Source organism: Corvus cornix, chromosome 15, assembly GCF_000738735.6.
Source record: "Corvus cornix cornix isolate S_Up_H32 chromosome 15, ASM73873v5, whole genome shotgun sequence".
NCBI lineage: Eukaryota > Metazoa > Chordata > Aves > Passeriformes > Corvidae > Corvus > Corvus cornix.
The window spans coordinates 6,749,880-6,776,092 of NC_046345.1; the positions used below are offsets into that span (position 1 = coordinate 6,749,880).

At 43.1% G+C, this 26,213-nt stretch overlaps 1 protein-coding gene across 15 annotated transcripts in view; it reads left to right on the forward strand.

Annotated features, from left to right (window-relative positions):
* The window catches only part of FBRSL1 (fibrosin like 1), a 507,802-nt gene that overhangs the window by 232,904 nt on the left and 248,685 nt on the right, over positions 1-26,213 (forward strand). For 13 of the 15 annotated variants that reach the window (XM_039560807.1, XM_039560809.1, XM_039560806.1 and 10 more), the window contains one exon: positions 1,330-1,365. The exons of the other annotated variants lie outside the window; for them this stretch is intronic. In XM_039560807.1, the coding sequence (XP_039416741.1) occupies positions 1,330-1,365 (36 nt within the window). The remainder of the gene's footprint in view (positions 1-1,329; positions 1,366-26,213) is intronic. 15 annotated transcript variants of the gene reach the window in all.

Below are 26,213 nucleotides of genomic sequence, written 5' to 3' on the forward strand. Positions count from 1 at the left end.
CAGGTGCAAGCCAGTGGCACAGAGCTTGCATGGGCAGGGCAACAAGACAATTGTGTCTTCCACTGAGAGCAGGAGGCTGGAAAAGCTTTCTGTGTATATCTAGGTATCCTCTGATCAAAAGGTTTTCTAACTGCTAGTACAAAGGGACTGTTATCTTGGTGAAAAATTGCAAGTATTTGTAATCAGTTTGCATCAATCTCTTTGGGGTGTTGGGCTGTGCTGATTTAGTAACATGGTAACTTCTGGCATTGCTGCAAAAAGACAAGACAATCCTCAAGATCAGCCTGCAACAATTCAGTATTTTTGGTACCCATTAGAACATCAGTCTTAGAAACAGGACTGCTAAGACTCCCTGGATCTTGTTTAATAAAATCATGTAGTAAGGGCATCATGATTATAAATCACACTTGGAAATTGGCCTGCAGAGTACTCACTGGGTTACGTGGTGTCGTGTGTTCCTGGCTCCTTTTTAATTTCCGAAAAGAAGGCTTATGGCAGCAGCTGGAGCTGGAGGTGGAATTCATTTAGCTGCTTCGAGAAAGCCACTGCCAGCAAAAACCCAGCAGCTCAACAGTCTCTGGTCGTAGAGAGGGGAAAGGGATCCAAGTGACTGGAGCTGGTGTAATGAGAAGGAAAAGAACCAAATGATTTGGCAGCATGTGAAAGAGGTAAGGATGTGGTAGAGAAAGGAGCAGGAGGAGCTGAAATGAAGAGCAGGAGTAAACAATGTAATTTAACTTATTCAAAAGGGACAGAATGCTTATTAAAGCTCTGAGAGATGATAAATTAGTGCTTTGCTGCTATTGTTATTTCAGATAGAGTTGTCATATGGTAACGCTGCAGCAATGAAGGCTGGAGGCTCACGGATTCGTAGAGGGGAATGGAAAGTGGGATATTTGGTTACATGATTGAGAGTTGGAGTTGATGAGGCAAAGTGCACAGCCGTGATTCTGGAGAGCATCCTTACATGTGCGTGCTGTTCCCAGGAAGGTGCCGTCACATCCTGAAGAGGGATGGTTCAAAGTGTGTGTCCCACTGCTATGAAGACATATCCCACGCTGAGAGCTTTTACCTTGGTCGGGAGGAGCTGTCGAAGCCCTGCTCTGCCTTACGAAACCCTGTCTGAAATAGCCCCAGAGCCCTCACCTGGAAGTGCTCTTTGGCTGTTACTCCTGTGGCAGCACACAGAATATCAGGAGATCATTTGAGGTTGTGGAGTTTTCCCCTAAGGAATACTGGGCTGGGGGAGGGAATCGCAAAATGATTCTTATCTTACATTACACAGAATCTCTTGCATTACTTACTGTGGCATATTGTTTCCTCCCACAGAGTTCTGCTCAATCGCTTTCAGGAAGAGGCTACTCCGTAAGTCATTTTACAGCTAATTCTTTCACTTCTGTTGATGTTGATTGCAGAGGTTTACACTACCTATTGCACAGCCACTGACATGGAAGAAATGCAGAACAGAAACAGGGTGAGAGCACAGGGCTGTCGTGCACCTGGCAGGGGACAGCCCTGACATGTGAGAGTGCATTAAGAGCCTGGGGGCTTCTTAATTTAATATTATACTTATAGGGAGGGGGTTTTTTGTCATTTTATGGTGTATTTCAGCTAGGTAGTCACCTCTGGAGAATTATAAGACCTGAGTGGGGAGAGTTTTCAACACCAGCAGGAGATGCTTCTCTCCTCTCCTCCCTCCCCATACAGGTTTTCATCTGTGTGTTAAATACAAGAATCAAACACACAATTACTCCCATTTTATGAAGAATTGTGCCCCTCACCATTGTGAACAAAAAAAAAGGTCAATATTCTCCTATTTACAAGCTCTGAGTTGTAAAACAAGCTCGCTTGTTTTCAGGGGAGGGTGTTGCTGGTGTTTCCTTGGCAGGAGTGCCACAATGTTCTAGGGTGGTGTTACAGGGTCAGGACATGTCTGCCTGTGTATGCAATGTACCAGACTTGTTTAATTGTCCGTTTCTGTTCATATGTACCTTATTTGTATGTGCAATAATGACATTTCTTCATGTAGAGGTGGATTAATTTGTTTATTTGGGGTACATTTTCTGCTCAGCTGTCCAAAAAGGCAGGCACAGACATCACTGAGTAATACAGAAACAGGAGAGGGTGTTAGAGGCTTAGCAGAGTCAACATGAAAATTCCTGGAATCACATTATATCTGACTCTCAAAACAAATGTATGGTGGGGAGACATGATACCCGGGTTGTTCAGCCAGTAAGTCATGTGTAGTGCAAAGGTTAGAGATGAAGGTATATGCAAATATGAACATAAATGTCTTAGTCCAGCAAACGATTCCTGCCTACGCTGATTGACAGTAATTGCTGCTTTCACAACCTCTGCCATGATAAAGTTTTGCCTTCTAGGTGAAATGGTCCCAAACTGTTTTATACCAAGAGCTAAAGCTGCTCATTCTCTGTAGGACCAGAACAAGGGTGGATTTTATGTACTTCAGGAAGTTGATGTGGAGGCCTGGAACACATTTCTTTTTACAATAATCACCAGAATTATTTTCTTTCAATAATTTATGTTGTAAGTTTAGGGTTGTGTGATGGAACTTGCTGAGCTTCTACCCAGTGCACAAAGAGAAAAAATTCCCAGGCAGTGCAGAATATATGGTCTGATTTCATAGCAACACGGTCACATGCTATCATGCATATGATCAGAAATTCGTAATACAAGATTAAGTATATTTTCATCACAAAACCATTACAAAACAGCACATGACTTGAAAAGTCTCACAGTTTTAATGAAATAATGTCACAAATTTTTAGACAGTAGTTACATGTCTACTAAGTATTCTCCTGTCTAAATCTTGCCAGTATCCCAGGTGAGTATCCTTGCTTAATTCATTGAGGGATGAGGAATGTTTGCTTTAGGACCCGCTGAGTGCTGCTTTCCATACATGGGGACAGTCATATTCACCTAAGCTTCTAAAGGCTGATGCTTTATCTTCTAGTTGTCTGTAAAATGCCATGCATGCCCATGGCACCACATAAATAATAATGAATCATCTTCACAGATTTTATGACTGAGGGCATGGTTTGGGAACTAAACAATTTCCCAGTGGCTATAACATAGGTTGCAAAATTGTAATGGAAAAAGCCCAAAGAATTCTTCTCAGAGTCTCAAGGCCAATAAATCATAGGGCTGTTTTCTTCCATTGCTGGCTATTCAGAAATTTGCTTTTGTTTCTCAGAGAAATGATTTTGAGAATATTACTAGCTCCTTCTCTGTGCATGTGTGGGGACAAGGGTCTCTTATTTCGCCGGCCCGTAACTTCTCAAGGGAGGTAAGAGCTTTCTGCATGCCAGGGCAGTATTTTGAGATCATGAGTAGTGTGAACTGGCATTGCTTTTCTTTATGGATTGTCATTTTCCCTGTTAAACTGCCTTCTGCCCCACCACATGCCAGCTCTTGAGGCTGTTTCCCCCAAGGCTCTGATGCTGCTCTAAATTGATTTAGCCTAAGTCAGAGATTCCCACTTCCAGCACTGCCAGACCTTGCTGGCCCAAACTTGCTTGGGAAGCTGATTCTCCCAGGTGGCACAGAAACGTTCAAACCACCAGATCCAGACAACTGGCCCCCCACCAGGAGCTGTCCATAATATCTATAACAGTTTTCATTTTCTCACGAAAGCAGCTGTATATGAAACATTAAGTCACTGTTTTGGCTCTGGCCCTGTTTACATCGAATGGGTTGTTTCCCAGACATGGGGAAAGCAGTGGTAGCAGGAGGCACGCTGGAGGTGCTGCTGTGTTGGGTGTTCCTCCTGATAGCTGTGCTGATGGCTTGTGTTGTGGAGGGCTTGTGGAACGATGATCTGTATCGTTATTCAGTGAAGTTCTTGTACTGGGTTCCATCGGCAGCTGTTTAAATACCACAAACTATTTTGTGCGTGCTCAGTTTTAATTACCTCGTTCTGAATCTGCACTCTTCACCATTCACTTGCGTCAGCTTTCCTTGCAGAGATGTTTGCTTTCAGAAACATTTGTAGAAAATGCACATTTTAAGGAAATGAGCATTTGCAAAGTGAGAACTTAAAACCTACATTAGGAATCTTGCATGAAAAATCTCAGTCCAAGGTTTGGCTCATCCAGCTGAGCCATCAAGGCCTGTCTGGGCACTCAGAGCAGGCTTATTCATTGGTGAAAAACCTCAGTGAATGCCTCATCCATAAAGTACAGACTGTGGAGTTAGAGTCAGGAAGAAAACTAAATACAAGTGTCTTAATGATTAACTCCTGAGTGCTGGATATTCCAGCAACTTCCTTGGCTTCAGGCTTCCCACGAAACATTAGGTGCCTAAGTAAGTAGCATGCTTGAAATAACTGTGAAATTTTGGTCTCATTGAAGTTACCACATAACCTGTGGTGAACTCCAGCTGCACCTAGATTTAATTTGAGCCTCAAAACCAGCGTTAACAGTGACCTAGCACATAGTTTCAGAGTCTCCTGTACATATCACGGACAAAATTTCATATAACCCTATTTCCCAAAATAAAGTTTCCAATGCATTTACTTTTAATTGGACAGGATGAGACATTTCTATGTCTGTACTGCTGCTGCAAGCTCCTTCTCTCATCAGTAGCATGTGTTTCATATCCTTATCTCATTAAATGTATACTTCCGCTGTGCTGAGGAATAGAACACGAATTTGTTTGTGGAGGTTAATATCTCGTTCTCTCTATGACTTGATGGTTGCATTTGTGTGATAAACTACTTCAGCCATTCGTCACATTTCCTGCATGCACGAATGAGATTAGTGATTTTAGTCAGAGAGGTCTGTCTGTCCTCTGAGCAGACAAAACAGATTCTCTTTTTGGTAACAGGATGAGAGGCCTGTCTACCTGAAAATGCACTGATTTGTTAACAAGTACACAGAGAATCAGAAATGAGAGTTAGAATTATTTGAGGTTTCTATGTATCACTGATACATATCCACCCTATGGATGTTTGTCAAATTTATTTCTAATAGTTAATTTAGAACCAAACATAGTTATAAAGTAGTTACAATGAATATCAGTACATACAGTTTGTTATTAGTGGCTAAAAAGTCACAGTTGTTTATAAGGTTGAGCACACTGTAGAGACAAACCCAAGCTGCAGTAGAACTTTACTCAGTTTCACAGAGAGGATGGAAAAGGATAGAACTGGGGAATATGTGGTAGCTTAAAAAAATAAACAAAAAACCTCTTCCAATAAATTATGTAGTTTATTTATAGAGCATCTGTGCAGCTGTTCGTCTTCTAAAATGGAAGGGGCTAAAATGTGGGAGTGAATAAAAGAAAAAACTTGAAAGCATATGGCAAATGGATAGCCAGTGAGCCAACCTGTCTGAGTGTGCCTTGGAACGAAAGCACAGGAGGATGAGACGTCTTTGTTTGGTTTTATTTGTTCTTGAAAGGGCTTTTTTTAAAAAATGAAAACAGTAACATACACTTGGCAACAGCAGCAGCTGATTTTTATTCTGAGCTTCTGTAAAATATCAAAGTCTTTGTAGCCTAGTCAAATCCCTGGCAGCTGATCAAATTCTGTTATTTTACATCTTCCTTGTTGAGCGCCGGAAACCAGTGTCTCAGATAACTCGGGCTGGAGCTCGTGGATAGAGAGAAATGGGCACAACACCATAAGGTTTGCAGAGACTCTTGGGTCATCCCGAGTCAGCTCAGTGCTATCTGCAACCTTCATTCCTCCTGCTTGGTGACGTAGCCTGAGAACAGTTATCTCAACCCCTGGGTGAAGTTGAACCTGAGGTGACTCAGGCAAGCACTGGGTAGGCTTTGAGCACCCTGAGCCCACTGACTGCCTGGACTGCAGTCTGCCCCTTCCTGCTCCTCTCAAATGATCTTGTTCATTTCTGGAACTGGCTTTTCAGTTGCTAGCAAAGATCTTTACAGCCATCCAGGACTCCTGTCATGTGCTGTGAGCTCAGTGTTGCTGTACAGTGGGGCTGTTGCTGCCCACAACCACCCTGCCCCTGTCAGATCTCTTTAGCTCGTGGCTGTGAGTGCACTTGCTGGGACAGCCAGTTCTGAGCTGCATTCCCCTCTTTGCAGCACAGAGATAGTGCCCAGTGCAGTGGCCTCAGTGGGAGGGAGGACAGGTACAAATGGCTGCAAAGTGCTGGGAAATCATCCACCGAGGAACTGTAGACTCTGCAGGTTTATATCCCCTGTAAAGCTCTTTTCATGGCCTCTTTCAGTTTTGTGCCAGCTCAGTGCAGTTCTGTGAGACCCTGAAGCAGATGGTCCCTGCTAAGGAGACTGTTCTCATGCCAGAAATCCTTGGTGTGAGCATGGGCAGGTTCACGGCTTCGGTGTAATGGTTACGGGGGCTCACTGACGATCACACCAGCAGCGTTCCCTGATCCACTCTGTGCTTCAAGGATGCTCTTGGGCTGTTAGGTTGGAACCAAATTATGACTTGGAAAAGGACCTTTAACAGCATCTCTTCTGTACAGACCTTGAGTCGGTACCACGTCCTACATGGACCCCAGGGATGACTGTATACCATGGTCTTTAAGATGGCCATGGAGAAACTGATGTCCTGAGAAGGATAAATTTCTACATGAAGATAATAAAATTATTGCAGTGAAGCATGTCACACTTCTGTTTGGGAATTCCTGGTGTGCTTCCCTCATGGTGTAGAAGCACGCTCGGTGACCAGAGGCACACTGGAATTGTAACTAACGGGGTTTCTCCACCTGCTGCTCTGTCACACGCTAATGAAAAATCTCTTCTGTAGGTAGGTAACATTTCTTAGCTAGGCTGGAAAATTCATTGTATTTTAGGACCTCTGAAAAATTAGCATTTTTCTGTGCCAAAAATCGATATTGGAAACAGGGCTCTTGTTATGAATCTAAAACTCCTTGAGCTGGAGCCAAAGGTAAATGATAAAACTGAATTTAATATGTATTTCCTACAATAGTGTGCCTGTGGGCTGGCAATGTGAGCAAGACTTTCTGGACAAGATTTATGAATAGGGAGGTAATAATTCCAAAATAAGTATCAATCTCCTTTTGCCATGATGCCAAGCATAAAAGAAGGACTCTAATTGTCTTCTTCTGGACAAGATAGGTCCCCTTCTGGTGGAACAATATTCTGTCTTCTTTGAAGACAGATAGAGAAAAGAAAAAGGGACTATAAAAAAAAAGTGATGTGTCCTGAAAGTGCAATGACAGCACAAAAGATTTAAAAATATAGAAAAATAATAATATGGAATAGAAGTGTAATGTATTTTGAAAGGAGTTTTCCCTGTAAAATAGGAGTTTTAGACAGTCAGGAATAAAATGGTGGGTGTCAGTCCAAAGCATTTAACTTCTGCTGGTTTTCTTTTCCCATGTTCCTAAATAGCCTCACTTCACAAAAGCTATCTCCATGCTTGAATTCACCTGGACAGGTGGAGTTCACTGAATAAATAAAGAGTTTGTTTGCTCTTAGTGCCATGTGGGATGGAGCCAGGTTGCTGTAAGCCAGCTGAGGAGCTGGCCCTTGGCTCCAGGGCCTGCCCCATAAGCCATGAGCTCAAATTGAGCTGAGTAATTAGTACACATATTATTCCAGATCTGTGGGAGCTCTTCTGAGGGTTTTTGAAATGTCCCATGAAAAGCTTAAGCAGAAGTACAAACATAAATAAACTACATACTTCAGCTTTACAAATACTGAAGTCCATGAACTTCCTTACAACGCATTTTCCTTTAGAAGTTCCCTTTTCTGAAAGTCTGTTTCTTCTTAGATGACCTCTGCTTTTAATTAGGATGAAAAGTCCCATGGATTTTCACTCATCTCTACAGCCGTAAGCAAGCACAAAGGGCCCTCTCTGCCTGAGTTTCCCCCTGCCTGAGCATGGCCTTGGCAGAGGGGCTGCCTCGGAGGCTCGGCAGTGGTGCCCCTTTGTCCCTGTGGCCAGAGTGGGACGGGATGATCCCGATTTCCATAAACCCCCCAGCGGCAGGGAGGCACAGCCAGCTGACACCGTGAGCCCTTGCGAGCCCCTCGAGGGACAGGACGTCTGACTTGTGTGTGATTTTTGCCCGTGTTTTTAATCTCCCTGCCACTGCCCTCCGCTCGGGGCAGTGGGGGGGAGCAGACCTCTAATCTGAGTAGAAAGACGCTATTGTTGAACAGACGCGTCCCCCGAAATTCCCAGTGCTCCTTGGCTTTCGGGCTGGGATAACCTCGCTGTCACTGGCCTTGCAGGCTAAAATGAAAAGTTGTCCTAAATCCATCTTGAATTCACCAGCCTGGAAAGGATTACATCCTGCTGAAGAGGAAAGGCAGAGGATTTTGAGAATATCTGGTCTTTATTTCTGGACCTTTTTGATTAAGACTGTCCCAAAGCAGTTGTCTCATATGTGTGCTGTAGCTTTCTTTGTGTAGCAGGGCAGGGTATTTGCTTGTCTGTCTCATCTGTTTTCATATTGTTGTTTGCTCTCATGACTCTCTTTCCTTAGAATTCATTGCCTTGTTTTAACTCTCTTTCCTTTCTGTTTACCAAAGCCAACAAAAAGATGATTAAAGCAGACAGCTGATTAGAATCAGGGCTCCTTACCTAGCTACCACAGTGAGCAGGGGTTAAGTGTGGGGCCTCTTGGGGGATTTGCTTTTGATTTTTCTTTAATTCTCTGATAGCCTTGTGCAGTGAGAATGGGCAGTGCTGGTGTTTTTATAACTACAGGGAGGGTTAAAATAGCCCATTTCTGAGGGCTGCCCATGCACTGGTGCTTGTTGTGCTAGGCTCCTCAGAGGAAACTCATGGGGGTGGGTGGAACAGGGGTTCACACTCTCTTGTTTTGTCTCATATTTCACTGTGCCCTTGCAGAAACTGCACCCAAAACCAGGGTGTGTAAGGGAAGCAGCAGAGGAAATAAGTGCCACTGCAGAATGCAGTTGTGGAAATAAAAGGTGAGCATGTTTTGTTGGCCTTGATAGTTGGTGAACAAGAGAGATCAAGGAAAAGGGATCGATTGCATCAACTTTGTGGGTGTTATTTGCATTAGAGAACACTGTCTGTCATCTTGAAGCATCATAAATATTTAATTGTGCAGCTCAGTGGAATACCCTGATTGCTTATCAGTCCCAAAATGGTTTTCCCTATGTTAAACTGTATTGAAATAAAGTCGTCTAGAGAGGGTAAGCTCTTTGGGTGATGGTCACTGCACATCCAGAGTGTAGGGAAGGGTTCCTGTAGGTTGGTGGTTTTTACTCAGTTTCATCACTTGTATTTCTTCCTTATCACCTTTTTTTAAAAAATGGGATGTGTTATTATAGGCAGGAGAGATCTTCAGTTTCTTCTTCCCTGTCCTAACAGAAGACAAGAATGCAACTTTAATTTAGCAAAACAACAGATGCAACCCTAAGTTGCTCTCACACCAAAGAAAACTTTTGGTAACATGCTGAAGGTGTGGGGGCTCTGCTGTGAAAGCTGCAAATGGGTGAAAATCTGCTGTAGGCTGAGGTTTCTCTCCTCGCTTCGTGTTTCAGCCTGGATTGCGATAGAGCTGGCTGCTAAAATGTGAATGTACTGGGCCGTGTGGTTCCTCTGCAGTGGGAAGGCAGCTCTCCTCCCTTGCCTATGGGGTGAGAGAACAGAGGGGCTCTGTGCTGGTGTCCCTGTGCAGGTGGTTCAGGGAGGAGCCTGGGGTTCTGGGCTGCCTTTCTAGGAACTGTTCAGCTCCTGCTGCAACAGTAAAAGAGTTGCTGGAGAGCAACTTTGTCATCTGCAGTGCTTGCACTGCTGGAAGAGGAGCATTCAGATGGAAACCGTGGTCAGCCATGTGAGATGTTTTCTACGCAGGGTCAGTGTTTTTGCTTCCTGCTGCCACAGCATTTCAGCATCACAGCTGCTCATGGTCAACACCAGCCCCAGTCACCATGACCTGCTGGTAACATTTTAGAAAGGTGTCCCTTCTCCTTTTTATAGCAAATAAATAAATGAAACTATAAGAGACTTCCTGTGTGGTGCAAAAGGACCAACTGCAGTTCTAGAAATCCGGAGAATGGAGGGCAAGAGCAGAAAGTAAATGAATCCATTGTAACTTGGGTGTGAGATAGGAATCATGCTGGGGTGGAAGATCTTTGCAATACCATTTGGCAAGTGGTAAGGCCGAATACTCTCTGCTTCTTCCTTGTCTCTGTTTTATTAAATACCTTTAGGGAGGCAATGGTACGGCATTGCTGTATCCAAAAGTTGTTTTAAACCCTTCAATCAATGTTACTTAATTTCATGGAGAAATTTTTAACTTCCAGTTCACAGAATACCCTGTGTTTCAGCATAGTTTTCAGGTGATTGTAGCTGTTCTCTCTTTTCTCAGCTCGTCACAGGTCAGAAACTCAAAGGCACTGAGGTTGAGTAAAACAATTGTTCATCACTCTGAGCTCTGCTTTGTTTTTGTGGGAATTGTCTGCTTCTGTAGAACCTTCAGTTTCATTACTTGTTATAAGGTTTTTTTTACTAACCTGCTCTTGGAACAGATACAACCACCAAAGCTGCTTTTTAATTAGCCATGTGGCCCATCCGGTGTGGATGTGCTGACGTCCTGGCTGTACAATGTACTTCCAATGAAAGGGAACAGTTTGCCATAGAGTCTTGTAACCTTGAGGTCAGTCTTGAGCTCAAAACTGCTTTTGATTATGGAGTTAGTGTGTGTCCCAAAAATATAATTTAAAAAATCCAGCAAGCACTAGCGGTCCTTACACAGTGCTGCTGAGTTACACACTCAAGTGGTATCACATCTAGATTTTAATGGAATTAACTGCTTTATTTGTAGATTCTTTCCAGATGCCGTGCTTCTGGTTGTGAATATTCAGAGGTTTGCAACTAGAATGATGGAAAACTGGCATACAGCTACATCACTGTGGATGTGGCTGCAGTGGTTTCTACAGGAATGTAGCCTGATTCATACCTTTACTGTCTGCATTTCATCTCTTGTGCTATATGATGGATAAGACTTAGTGTGCCTGAACACTTACAGCTTAGATCTGTAGTATCCTGAGGAATTTTCTTGTCTGATTAATTCACCACATGTGTTCACCAGAAAGCCTCAGGACCTGGCAGTTTTTGGGAAGATGTTAGATGTAGCTGCTAGGTGCTTACAAACCTCAGTTCAGTTTTTTTAGACTGGTGCATTGTTATCTGTAAACAATAAGAAATCTTTGGGTTGATTAAGAAGCTATCATGTGTGGTTCATGGGTTTTCTGGACATGGGGTTGAAATGGTTCATGCTGCCCTTGAAATCAGCTAATCAAAGCAGGGCAATTTTTGGACATCCTGTAGCAATTAGGGTGCTGTAGATGAGGGATGGTACAGACTGTGTATTGTGTGCTTTGAACTCATGCAGCAGCTTTCTCAGACCAGTTGGCAATCACCAAATGAAAAAATTGTTGCATTTGAGGTGGATAAAGCATATATGTGTTTTAGTGGATTGATGAAATTCTGCCATCACCTGCAAGGCAGCAGCAGCATTGAACAGCTGAGAAGCTAAACTTAGTGGGATACTTGTAATGAACCAAAGATCCAAAATTTGATCTCAAAAATCACATGTCTAAAGGGCTTTCTCTGCACACATTCCTCATAGCAAAATACAAACAGGTGTTGACACAAGCGTGGTTGTAAGGCTTGTGACCAAAGTTAGATCAAACCTCCCCTTCCAGTTCACAGAACACATTTTCCCCATGCATTCATGTCTCTTCCAAAGCTGCTTAATAGCATCTAATAGCATCCTGCTTTAAGAGAAAAAGAGCTCGAGTCATGAAGATTAGGCTGTCACAGTGGAGATGCCTGAGGCCACAGAGCACAGTGTATCTGGCAGCTGGAATGGGTGCAGGGTGCTGGAAGACTTTGCCTGAGCATCTTTCCTTTCCCCTAAAGACTCATTCTCTGAGGAGCCCTAATTCAGCTCATTTCTATAGAGCTGGAGAAGAGGGCAGGAGAGAATAATAAATGGTCCCTTGAAGACAAGAGACAGCAATAGACGCCACACAACGACCCAAACAGCCTATTTAACCGCAGCCAGTTTCCTGCTGAAGATTCATTTCGAAGAGATTGCGAGAGCACTTGAGCAGGAAGCTGCAGCTTCACCAAACGGTTTCAGTATCAGTGTGTTATCTGTGGTCATTCCCCTCCACAGCCTGCGGCTGGCTTCTGGTTAGCAGAGACAGACACTTTGAGCTGAGCTGGCATCAGTTCCCACCTACTTAATCAGTTAAGTTGTGAGCCCTGTGGTTAGCTCGAATCCCCTGGTCGTCTTGTGGATTGCCAGTGACAGGAAGGGGGAGATGCATTGAGTGGTTCCGACAGGAATAGCTTGGTTATCTGATGGTCACCCCAGAGACTGATAAAATTATGTGAGCTCTTTTCTGAGAAGACATCAAAAAAGCAGAAACTGTTGTCTCTAACCACCTGAAGAGTTTACAACGTCAAGGGAAATTTTGCTTATCTTGAAAGCCTCAAAACTGTTAACCCGCCTTCACCACTGCAGACCACAGCACTGCCTCAGACTCACGGTGCACAGAATGGAGTACAGACCGTCCTGTGCAAAGCTGTAAATTCTTACTGAGGAAACATTATCGTTCAGATCTTCCAAAATTACTTTGGCACTTCAGATTCAGAGGTGAACAACTTGAAACATATGAGAGGAACTGAGCTTTTCAGAGGAAGCATGCTCTGTATTTTTAGAAAACTTGGCCTCCTTGAGTTTGTCGTGTTGTCAGGAGTTTGGGCATACAAAGTGATGAATCACTTTTCAAAGTGTAGCCTGTTTGATGAGCCTGGATTGATCTGAAGCCAGAGTGATGGTGACTGTGACAAGGGCTTGCAAAGGTTAAACAGAGGAGGTGCTCATATCCTGGGTATGACTTGGGGCATTTGGTTTGGTTTTGGCATGTATTTGCTGAGCAGACTTCAGGATCAGAATGGACTTCAGAGAGAAACTTAAGCAAATGAGGCTTTAAATTAATGCATTCAAAGAGGCCTTGGGCAGGTTCCTATGAGCCTCAGTGCCTGAGTACCTCTGGCCTTAAAACAGGGTAGTGATACTTGGGTCTTTTCTTGAGATGTGTAGATGGGAGAGTGTTTTACCGAGTATTTACTAAAATAGGTGAGGTAGTTCTGAAGATCCACTTAATTTTTTTGTCTTGTGCCTAGCTCTGTGCTGCTCGTCCCATGTCCCTGTCTGACCATCCCTCTCCTCAAACCAAGCCCCTTGGCTTCTGTCCCAGGCCACACCTTGCAGCCCAGCTCCCCACGCTGCAGGTGCCTGTCCTGGCAGTGGCTGCACTCCTGCAGATGCTGCTGAGCAAGCGTGGGGAAGGCAGTGCTTCCCACTAGAGCAAGGGACTGGGATGTCACGTTCATGGTGAGAGGCTCTCATGGCTGATCCAGAGCCCTCACGCCCATCACACCAGCCCTGGGCACTCCAGCCTCTTCCTCACTGCTGGCCTTGGAATAAAAGCAAAGGTGGACTTGGCAGCTGGGCTCCAGCAGCACAGCCCCACCCTGTACCTGCGCATCTCAAAACTTCACACTGAATTCACACAAGGTGATGTGTGATTTGTAGCTGTAATGATCACCATGATGAAATCCTGCTCATCTGCTGCTTTTGTTCAGGTTTTGAAATCACGGCTGGGTGTTTGTAAGGGTGTGTGTCCGTACAGGAGGCATAAGAGATGCTTTAGTCTGCTGACGTCGTTTGGCTCAGCCTCTGCCAATGACAACCACAGCAATCAGTGTATTTTGGACTCAAAGCTATTTCCTTTCCTGATGCAGATTATGTCTGGTATGCATAACGTGTTAATTTAACAAAGCAGTTCTTTTGATACAGCTTTAATTTTTTAACAACAGCTCGAAGGCAATGATGTACAGATTATATAGTGTCAGTTTCCCAATTAAAGTTTTACAGGAAAATACTCTGGTTTTGCTTTAAGCCTGTTTTGAATTCTTCCTTCTGGCACTTGTGCAAATGGAAACTGTGCTATTGCAAGGCATCCATTTGAAACCTTGAAATATTTATTGAGGCTGCATTGAATACTGAAGCAGGAATCTTCCTGTAGGCTGTTGATGTCTGTCATACGCATTTATTTTGTAATTAAATGTCTGGAAGCTCGTGTGTGTGCCTGAGTGGTTGGTTTCTTGTGTTTTATTTTTTGCAGGTTTTGTCATTGTTACACTGGTTTTTCTGATAAATGTTTTTAACTCGTCACTTTTAAGAGTTCTATGAAAAATTATCCAAAGGCAGACCACATCTTTGATGTATAGCGATGAACCTCCTACTAACTGTTGTGCAGAACACTGAGGAGGTGGCTAAACCACTGCCCTTCCTAGAACACCAGACCTTGTGGAGCTCATTGATGCAGCAGAACATGCCTGTTTGAAGGTTGTGGGATGGAGAGCACCTGAAGGGAGTCGCTGAAAAGATTTCATTCTTGGAACACTACCCACAAAGTGAACTATTTTTTTCTTTCCCCATCTTTTCCCTTTGTCTTGGATAATATCAGGTCAGTGTCCTTTCCTGTTTATATAGGCTGGAAGCAACAGGGACTGACCATATCCAAAATTGCCCCCAGAGTGTGTTCCAAGGGATGTGGTGGTGTGGAGCATAAGCTGAATCTCAGAGGGCAAGACACTGGCATTAGACAGGACCAGGAGTCATCAGCTCTGGTGACAACAGACCATGCCTCTGTGAAGCTGCAGAACCAAGTGCCCCTTGGCATTGCCCTTGTGCCCTGGTGGCTCTCTCCAGGTACTCCCCACTGCTCATTCCGCCCTGAGGCGTATCCCTGCTCCAGGAGTCTCACTCACCTGGAGATTGTGTGATGGCTAGAGCTAGACTATCAGACTCCTAATTCAGATTAATTTGCAGCCTGCAGTGGCGTGAGTTATTGCCCAGATTTGCAAGGCAGCGGGGTAGTGTGAAGGTCTCTGTGGTCACATTCCAGTCCAGCTGCTTTTAAAGGATAGGGAGCATGATCCCTGAACCTGTGCCCACCCAATGGGCTGGGGCAGGCAGCTTCTCTGCCTTCGGAATGTGCTGAGAGTCTGAAGTATTCCCTGCTGCCAGAGTGCCAAGGAAGCCACCTGGCCCACTTTGAAACCAAATGCTGCGTCTCATGTGTTTATCACTTCCCTTGTTTTCGTTCTTTTTCAGTTTCCAACTAATCTCTTTGGATTAGTCCTACTGCTGAATAATTAGGACTTTCATATCTACATCTATTTCTCAAGCTTGGCTGCATTATTTTTGGGCAGCTATTTAAGACTTTGTTTATTTAAAAAAAAAAATTGTGTCCGTATTTGCATATTTGCATTTCAGAACTCACAAACAATGATACTTCTCACAGAATATCATTCTTGAAATAGTTTTCTCAACAAGTAGAACTTTTACAGGCATGCCAGAATCAGCTTCATTATATGAATCCTATTTATGGATCCTATTTAGAGCATTTGCAGGGAGGGACTTAAATGGGCTGTTCTCACAGATACATATATCTGGTCCCATGTGAGACAGGAGGGTAAGAATTGGTTGATATTTCAAGGAAATTACAGCAGTTACTGAGAAGAAAGGCCCTTCCTTTTTTTTCTTTTGTTCCTTTCCTTCCTTTTTTTTTTTCCTTCCTTCCTGGAAAAAAAGTACATATTTATGTGGGAAATAAAGGCCAAAGCCTTCATTACCAACACCAAAAGAAATTGATTCTGCAGCAGTGTTTTAGTTCAGTGACTTTATTTGTATAAAGGCCAATGAATGATGTAAAGATAATGGTTTTATCTGAAGGATGTTAGCACAAGCTGACACGTACCCTCTGCAGCACTGATGGGCTGCACCTGGCTGGTGCAAAGAGCACAAGTGTGGGCAGAGTGGCCTGTCAGGCCCCACTTCATCCCTCACCTCAGTGTGTTGTTTTAAATCATCTTGGGGAAGGGGGGAAGCAGCAACCAAACTCATGGATTTTGGAAAGTGTTTCTGTTGAGTTCCTCTGTTGAATGATGGCCAGTGAGCTGTTGGGTTGGCAGAATTGATGTGATAGTTGGCTTTTGGAACTGAATAATGAAATTTGAATAGTCTTGCAAATGTAAAGGAAATCAGTTCCTCAAAAGCTTCCAGTACTACTGCAGCATTGAATGAGGAAAATGATGGAAGTTGTTTTAGGCAATGCAGTTTAAATGAAGAGGATGTGTTCAAACATGCATGAAGAGCAATGCAAATGAACTGTAGATTAATCTGGTGTTTAGAAAGGAGGAGCTTGGCATGTTTTTGACTAAAGTGTCAGCAAGGTGCCCATCTTGTTGGCCCAAAGTGCTCTGACATGCTGCCTGAGTAACTTGTGCTTTAAAGTTTCTGTTCAGGTGGTTGGGTCACCCATCAAAGCAGGCTCACAGGGAGATCAAAGGGAAGGGCAGGTTCTCCAAAGAGAGAGAAAAATCAGAAGGGCAGTTTCTCATTAATTTTCTTCAATGCTATACTGGACAGCCGGGGAAAGTGAGCAGAAGATTGTTGTGTGGAGGGGTTGAGTAATGTGAAAACATGCAGAATCAAAGATGCTTTGGGGGCTGCCTGCCAGCTCTGAGGTGTGGAGCTGACAGGATGATCATTATCTGTGAGGTGTGTGAATGGTTCAGCCTCTGAACAGCACATTTGGCACTACCAACTGGTTTATCTAGAGGTTTGGGGGGGGAACAAGGAAAGGGATTTTAGAGTTTTTTGCTTTGTTTTACTTCAGGAATGGAGTTTGAAGAAAGATCCTCCATAGGACTAATTTCTGCTTCACATTACGGATGGTTTATGCCTGTTCTGACCAAAGCCTTATCTCTGATCTGTCTGTCTTGAGCAAACATCCTTGTGGGTATTGTGTTCAGGTAGCTCTTTACCTCACTGGCATTGGACAATGAGTGGGGGAACAGTAGGATTTTCATCTCTGTCAATGACAGCAGTAGAAAGTTGCAGGAATCCCAAGAAAACACAATCTGGAGAATGGAGTGGGACTTTGTCAGCTCAGCAGGACCACAGCATGGCTGTGACTTGTGGCTTTACTGAGAGTGGTGTTTTTCACTCACCAGTACCTTTTCAAGTTGATTGATTTTGTCAGAATTTGCTTTAAAATGAATGAATTCTAATCAGTGGTTGTGAAACCTAAGGCAAACATGTCATTGAAAATAAGCTTACAATGGTTTGATCAAGATCTCATGATTTGAGTTTTCAGACATTTAAATGTGTTCAATTGCTGTAAAGCTGGAAGCACAGGTAGGAAAGACTCGTAATTAAAGTTGCATTGTTAGGAGCCAGATTCAGAACTTCCTGGAGCCTTGCTGATGGCATTTTCTGATTCCAGAATTGTAGTAATGTGTTTTAATATTTATTTGGGTTTCAGTTTGGTCCGAGTCTGTTGCCATTTTACCCAAACCTCTTTTATAATGGTAGGTTTCTCTCATACCTCACTTGGAGTCTTGCTGGTGGTTTTCAACCTCTTCCAACTTGCAAACAACCTAAGAAAAACACCACTAAAGTTGCAGAGCCCTATATTTTGAATGCAAAGCCATCTTGACCACAGACTTGCTTTTCTTAGCTACCTTTTTACAGCTCATTTAAGAAGTACTCAGCAAAGCTGGCGGTCTGATGTCCCAGGGCTGAAAACCAGTAGCTTGATGCAGTGGGGCCCCGTTTCTGGTTCCTGGCTCTGCTGTAGCGTGAATACAGACCGTGCAAACCATGTTTATAGAAATTTTGTTCAATAAAAGTATGTCTTCAGCATCAGTGTAGACTCTGTCTACCGCAGTGGACTTTCTTCCCTCTCACTGCAGTTGGGGTTGGATTTGTTTGGATATTGTGGTGCTTTCTGACGCCTATTTAATTTTGCTGGTGTGGTATTTTTGTGACACCATGGTGCTGTGAGAGTTGTAAATTATTCTTTTACTCAAGTAGACTTTATAATTTGGTGGGAAAAATTGCTTTCCAGCAAAACTCAGCCTGAAAGTTAACATGTTCATTAGTCACTGCAGTGGCCTACAGTAGTATGACTTGTGGATTATTTTACAATATGTACTTTTCTGGTTGCTTGCACAAATGTAATACAAAAGTTGCTTTTATATTAATCTTTAAAGTTTCAGCCTTGAATGCTTATAATTTCTGCATCCTGAATATTAACCAACAAAGGAAGCGAGGTTTTGTGTTCAAAGCCAGAAGGAGGAGACAGGAGGTCTGTGCTGTATTCCCAAGGCTCCCGTAATCTTGCTCTGGGATCTGGGGCGTGCTGTTTGCTGTGCCTCAGTTTAGCTCATGCGTGGGGCAAGGAGACCTTCTGGGTGTGTTCACTGGCCCAGTTGTGTGAAAGCTTTAATTCTCTATGGGATTGCTGGTAGAAAAATGTAATATTGTGTTCAGAGCACAGGAATCCGTGGTTTAGAAGTTACCCCAACAGTTCCAAATGGCATTTCTTCCGCTTCTGGCTAGGGCTGGCATCTGCCATGAATGCCTCCATCTTCAGTACTGTTTCCCCCTCATATGTTTTCCCCACAGGGGCTCGAGGAGACTCTTAGAATCCGTACAACCGCAGATGATGGTTTATCCTTGAATTCTGTGTGTTGTTCTTCAGTATCCTGGTGTGTAAGGGTGCCTCTACCCGAAAAGTTCCTGGCACATTGTGTTACAGCTGGCCCCTTACTAACTCTGAATTTCCCTAGTTTCTTTGGCTTTCCAGGTTTGAGTTAGACGGCTTGATGTTACTTCAGAGCCGTCCTTTTGATGGCTGGAAACGATAATAGCCTGTGTCATCTGCCCTTTAGATGGAAGGGTTATGCCTCGTCCTTTATTCCTCGTCTCTCCTGACAAAACCCGTCCCACAATGCGCCCGAGCCGCTCGCAGGTGTTCCCGCCGCTCTGCCCTCTCACATGCACCGCAAATTAGTAACAGAAGCTAATGGCCCAGCATGCGGCCATCAAAGGGCTGACAATTCCAGCCTTTCCAAAGGGCTCTTTATGTCAGAGCCCCCCACGAGACCTGTCCGGCTGAAAAGGCCGTTTGTGTGTCCCTGTGTGCGGGCCGGTGCCGCGCCCCGCCGGCCGCGGGCCTCACGCTGCGCCCCGGCCCTGTTGCTGCTGGCAACAGATAAAAATCGCTGTTCGCCACAGCGGGGCCCGCAGCGCATCAATCATCCGCCCAGATAAAGGCCTCGGGCCTTTGGCCCCATCCCTCGCTTGTTCCTAAATAATTTCCACTGGCTGAGCATGCTATGGTGTAGGCTGGGTAATTCAGTCCAGAAAACTTCATTTCACTAAAAATGCTTTGATTCTTTTTTTTTTTTTTTTTTTTTTAAGACTGTTTTTGTTCAAATAGATGTTTGTTTCGAAAGGGGGAATTTAACTGATGAAAGGGATGCCGTGAAAGTTCAGAGTGAGAATAATAAATAGGACTGTGTGGTTAAATGTAAAGTACAACCAAGCGGCAGCAAAAAGAATTAGCATTTACCAGGAGTAACAAAGCACCTTCGCACTTTAGAAGATGCCTTTCAGCTTTGGCATCGTTCAGCCTCCTGAATTTATATATATTTAAATAGAGATTAATCTTTATATATGGATAACATCATTTCCACCACACCTTTATTAAAGAGATTTATAGCTGGGTATCAAATTACACTTTTAATACAGCCTAGTTGATTTTTTGGTAGCAGCAAATCATATTTGTAACTCCGAATAACTAAACAAATTTGACAGTAGCAAATTTTCTCCTTGACACGGCTAATTCTTCATCCTGTCCTAATGTTCTGCTGTAAAGCCATAAGAAATTGTGATGCTTAGAGCCTGACAGTCATAGGTTTTGTTCTTGCCACTTAGCAATCCTTCAAAGAAGAAAACATTGCAATTTAAATTGAGGGACATCACAGGCTCCATAGCAGGGAAACGCTCTTTGTAGATAAGCCCTGTTTTGTAATCTTGCTGGCTTGTGCTGTAAGGATAGGGTAGGTGGGATATAGAGGAATATTGAAGGTAAAAATCAAGTGTTAGGTCACAAAATTGCTGTGGAAACCCTAAAAATTAAATTTCAGCCAGCCTGCCCTCTGCACAAGCATCTTTGCATATTAATCGTGTGGGTCTTTGTATTATTGTAGATACTAATTACCAGTAGTTCTCAGTGGGAATTGGACACCTGATTCTCTAATGCTGCTTTTAACCTCCCAGCTCACAAGCCTCACATCTAAAGGCACCTCGATCCTGCTGCTGTCTTCCAAGTACAGGTTTGATCCAGTACACAGGCACTGCTTCTGCTTCGCTGATGGAGAATCCTGCCAAATTTTGCAGTGTAGGCATCATCTCTGGGTTGGATGTGATGATGGGCTTCAACAACAGCTGGAAAGCCTGGGTGAACAGGGATTCCTCTCTGAGTCTGCTGCAGTCACTTTGCTGGCGTTTCCTTTGCCTTACTGCTTGTATGGCAGTGTTTAAGCTAAAAGGGACAATTAAAAAGAATTAAATTCTCACCTGAATGGTATTCATGGGAGTTGAGCCTTTCCTTTCACCTGAACAGGACTTTATCCAGAACACCGTAACAAAGTGCTGAGCTTCTGAATGTGACTTGTTGCTTTGTGGAACCTGGTCTGCATTTCACTCTTCATTGGATGGATGTGATTTTTATGACGAATTTGAGAAGTTTTCTGTAGAAACAGGAGAGACATTGGCCTGACAAAGTATACTTGTGCATTGTGTCCTTCAGTATCTTCTCTGAAAACAAAACAGATTTTAAGATTGATCCTGTTGGATTTTGAAATAGGTAACAGTAAAATACTTTCCACCCAGCAAGGTCACTGTAAATGCTGGCATCAGATCTGAATGATGTGCCACTACCCTGTTTCCACTTCTGCTTCTTTTTTTTAAACTCCTATATAATGCTGCCTAAGAAATATTGCAGGGAATGACAGAGAAGGGTAGGCTTAAATAACCCTGAGGGTGCTTATCTTCCTTGGCATTAACTTCATATCCACATTCATTACATGAATGGGCCAGGGAAACTGTTTCTGTGACAAATTGGAGTACAGGGTAGGTTGAACAGACTCAGTTCAATTTTGGGTAATGGTATACAATCATCTCTATGGCGATGCGTAATGCATGGTGTAGTTCCTCATTTAGAGAAGTTTGAATGCATAAAGTCCTATAAGAAACACTGAGATAACTCAGTTTCCTATTTTCAGAAGGAGTTGCAGTGTGCACAATTAGCTCCTCCATTCCCTCCCCTTCCTCTTAATAACACCAGAGAGGAGCTTCTCTCCATCTCTAATACTGCCTTGTCAGGGTTGAGCTTCCACCGCGGCTGCAGTTGCGAGGAAGATGGGGAGCACGTGCGAGATGCTCAGGCAGGAGATGGACAGGCACATTGACACAGCCATTATTATTCCATGGCAGCCAGGATGGGTTACTCTTCCATCGCTCCGCTGCGTGCATACATCAGACAGAAGACAGCTTCAATTTGAATGGGAAGATGAGTGGAGTCGGTGCTTGGGGAGAGCAACCTCCAGAATCTTAACGAACACGTCTGAGCCTTGCTGTACAACATGGCTGGGAGTTTGCTGAAAGGTTGCTTGTGGAAAATGTAACAGCACTTGTTGATAAATGTTCTTCGTGCTAATTGACCGCTGTGTTTGCAGACAGATGCGCTGACCTAGAGCTTCCCACGTGCTCGTGCAGATCCCTAAGATGGGCTAATTAACTTCTCCATCTTCATTTCCTTGGCAAAATCCACTAAACAGTTATGCAAAGCAAGTGAAAGAAAACATTGGGCTGTAAGGAGGAGGAGACCCGGGCTGCATATAATTTGTGAGTTAAGAGACGGCCAGCACTGGGTATCTGCAGGGGGAAGACACAAAATTTTCTCTTTTATGGGTATAAGTGAGACTAAGGAATGATCAAGAAGTCAAGAAATTGTTCTTCCTACCAGCTTTCAGATTTGGATGTCATTTTGTCAGCAAAACCTAGAACCCTCATCCTGCTTTTTAAGGCCTGTCTGATAGGTACCCTATGGAATGATTAATCACAGTGGCCACTGCTAGGCAGGGGGTGGCTTACTTTAGTTTTTTTAATTAGATACGGATCCACTGGCAACATTTTCTTCCATTTGTGTTAGATTGATGCCTGACTTGACCTAAATGGTTCACAACTGTCACAACTTCCCAGTATTACTGCCGCAGTTTACTGGTGTGCACTGGTTATTGGACGCTGTGCATTACCCTGCTGATGGCACCTGCTCAGCGTTTCTGGTTACACAAGAGGATGAGGCAGTGTTGTTGTGTCTGGAATCTTTGCAATATGGGTGTGCTAATGTTGCAGCCTGCCTTGCCATTTCTTTCAACATGGTGTGGATCCCACCACCTCGTGTGTTTAAATTATTGCTAAATTGCAGTGTTTTGAAGCCACAGGAATATTGCTTAAAGAACTCTTCTCATAAAACAGCTCATTAATATGTGTGATATTCAGGGTTTGCCAAAAGTTTTGTGGTCTGTCTTGCCTCCTCCACTCTTCGCTCCTCTCTGCCCTCAAAATGTCTGCAGGAAAGCGTGGGCAAAATTCATTCCCCTGTGGCTGTTTCAAACTACACAGTTCGGGCTCATCCTTTGATCCCTCCTCATGACTTTATTTCATTATCCCTTAAGTATAAGGAGGAAAGTTAATGACATCATAAAAACTAGAACTCTATAAAAGATGTTTCTGCTGATTTACTGCCAATGTACTAGCAGCATGTCATATAACTGCCCATTAAAGATGGTGAGTTGCTCTCCTGCCTGCAGCTTTCCTTATCACCAGCCTTTTTATTTATGACCCGATTATAGGGACTGGGTGTACACAGTAAAACATAAAACTTATTTTTATCATGCATATAATTAACCCTTTAATTATGGAATTAAGTTGCTTCCATCCTTCTTTTTGATTTAAAAAGATATTATTAAATGTTCCTGTTTTTCTTCAAAGAGCTTAATGTGTTGCTGAGAGAATGCAGTTCATGGTTTCTGGTTGTATCTGTCTTTCCCTGTCCAAGCGTTACCTAAACAATTATGATCAGTGAAGAGCATGGGAGGGATAGTAAAAGCTTTATTACTTAGATAAACAAAATCAGTATTTTCCTGTTCAAGGAAGTTGAATTTGGTCTACGGAAACCCTGATCTTCTTGCTTGCCTGCTTCTTAAACTTTAGTTCCTGAAGCATCCCTCCTCCTGCCCCTTAGGATACACAGCTTGGTAAGCAGTTATTTGCCATCACAGAATCCTTCACCACTCTCACTGTAATGGGAGATCTGTCTGGTGGTGCAGCTTCAGGCTCCTGCTTTGAGCTGTATAACGTGAGTGTTTCTGTGGTACCCTTCCCATTGGGCCCAGTACCTGCTGTTTGCAAAGAAAGCTCCTTGTTTTGGCTACCAGGAACAATTCCAGATTCCAAACACTCCATCCCTCCCACCTACAACTCTAGATACTTCAAGGTAAGCTTCCTACTCTGAAATTAGGGTTTTTCCTAAAGCATCTCGAGTTGTAGACAGGAGTGAGGAAAAGGTTGGGTGTTCTGACATACTCATTGCTCCTGAGAACCTTGGCCAGTAAACTTACTTGTTTAAAATTGTCATGTTCCTTGTGCATCAGGCATCTTCTATTAATGCAACCATGGTGGTTTGTTTGCTGGATACCAGGCGTTGGATCTCGGTCTTGGGAATGCACGGTGATCGACTTTCTACATTATTAAAAGCTGTTTGTCTTTTTGTCTTTTACCCAGTTAGTTGTTCTGATTTGGTTTTGCTGATCATGAATTGCTGACAAAGAACAGGCATTCCTCGAGTGAAAAGCCAGAACAAAGCTTTGCATTCATACCATCTCTATTACCCAAGCTTTTTATTAATATTGACATAATTCTTGAAAATGTCTAAGAACAAATGCTCTCTAATAGCTGTTTTGCTGGGTTTTTCCCTGGCTGTAGTAGGAGTTTAGGATTCCCACGTGCAGAGCTGATAGGCTGTTGTAGGGCAATGATAATGAGAGGGACACTGTGCTGGCTACACGTTTGCCACTTGTCTCAACTGGGAAAATCTCTCTGATGGTCTCAGTTGTTTTGAGACGGTTTCCTCCCCCTCCTTCCAGGAAAGAGAGAGAAATGTGATGTATGATTGCATAAGATTGTTTTTATTCATGTGAGTGATGAAATAGGAGAAGTTCCAAATGAGGAAGTCATAAAGAAAAATAATAAAGGAAGGAAGCAATGAATTCAACTCTCAGTGCTTTGTTGTACGGCTGTGATTTATAAAGAGGTATTTATTTATTTCTTACATCTCTGCATAGAGTAAGACAAATTATAATAATGTTTAAAAATAAAGTATTTCTGTGTCCATACTGGCTCCTGTGATCTGCTCACATTCATTTTGTTTAGGATACAGTAGGTACCTCTAAGCTGACAATAGCACTGATGCTCAAAGTCTAGGCAATAGAAAATAGTTCTGGTTTTTTTAATATCCCCATTTCATGAGTAGTAAAGAATAGCAAGTACCACACTGTTCTGAGGGAAAGGTATTGAGCGTGACCCATTCTTAATTACAAAACTGCTTTAGTTGATCTGATGGCTTTAAATGATGCAGAACAACGGTATTGCCTTTGAGGCAAACCTTGGTAATTGTAGAAGTCTGTAATAGGTGGGTGTTCAAATTGAGTGGAGACTCCCAGGTCCCTGGGTGTCTAGGCCTGAGACTCAGAGCCTGTCAAACAGGAAAGGGAAGCCTTTTGCATGAACCTCTCTTTACATGCTGGTTTTAAGGGTATCTCAGTTCATTGGCCTGATGTGAAGAGTCCTAAATCATAAAGGTCAGATATTCCATGTGTGCGTTGGACCAGGTATTCTACAAGCTCCCCTCCCCCTCATCTGGGCTTCCAAAGATCCTGTGCTCGTTGAAAGCTTAATTAATTAATAAGTAATCAGTTTTCAGCTCTAGGGTATCAATTTGAAGGAAAAATTGATTTTCAAACCCAAATGTCATAGACTATATTCTGAAACTACTGTGCATGTCAAAGTCCTATTTAGAAAAGTGTCCAACTCCACTCAAGGGCAGGGAGCCTGAGGAAGAAATTAATTTTTACCCATCAGTGAATGAGTGTTACAGAGAAGCTTTGAATATCAGTGTGCTGGTGAGAAGGAACCTTATGATTCTCTCACCTGAATCAAAATTGGCCAAGTATTTAAAATGCACATTTCATTGCTGCCAGACATTTACCTAGGATGAACATTAATAGGATGAGAGGGGAAAAAATTAGAGGTTCAACAATAATTTGAAGTTCTCTGTTTATAATGTGAGAAATCATCAATTAATTCCATACCTGGAATAAAACATGCCCTAAGGCCTACCATCTGCCCACATTTAAACTTGAAGATAATAGATTTGGAAGAGAAGTTTGTAATTATTTGCTAGGTGGTTCTGATTAATTTACAAGGAAAATTGCTAATACCGATAGTGTGTTACCCTGGGGCCAAGTGGAAATCACAATATTGCAGAAAGGGATAACAGGTAAATGATGGCTTGTGTGTTATCTGTTAGCCTGATTGGACAGTCTGATTATTTTTCTTAAGCCACTAATGGATGCATATAAGATTAGAGTGTGCTTTGGACAACATGACTATAATTCTCACCTAACAGGCTGTAGAAAACAGGAAATAAATATACCCCAGTGGCATTCTTAGAAATTAAAAATGCTAAAGGCTAGATTGTGGAATTATAATAGATTTACAGCAGCATGACTCAGATCAGAATCTTGCCTTGTAGCACTGAAAAATACATTTATGGGGTGACCCATACTAGAAAGAAATTACTACACAGGGATTCCATGGGAGCAGACGACTCTGGCAAGTACCCGCGTGCTTTCAAGATGTGCTAAAAAAGCCACTGCAGAGTCTTGTACTAAATTGAAGTTGAAAAAGACTTTACTGGACTGTAGCCCAGTGAGTATGGAAGAAAATAATTTATTTTGAACTCTGAAATATTTAGTTTTGGCTGCTATTTACTCTCATTGGAGAACACTGTGGACCTTCTGTGCACCACTACAGTTACAGCTGCGCAGCTGCACGATTAGAGCCTGACCTTTAAAAAGGGTGTGAATTCTGTGTTGCCAAGGTACAACTGGTGGAGCACAAGGCATGTGTGATGTAGAGAGTCCTGCAATAACAGCAGAAAATGGTAAGGTGAGACAGAGAACCCCTGTC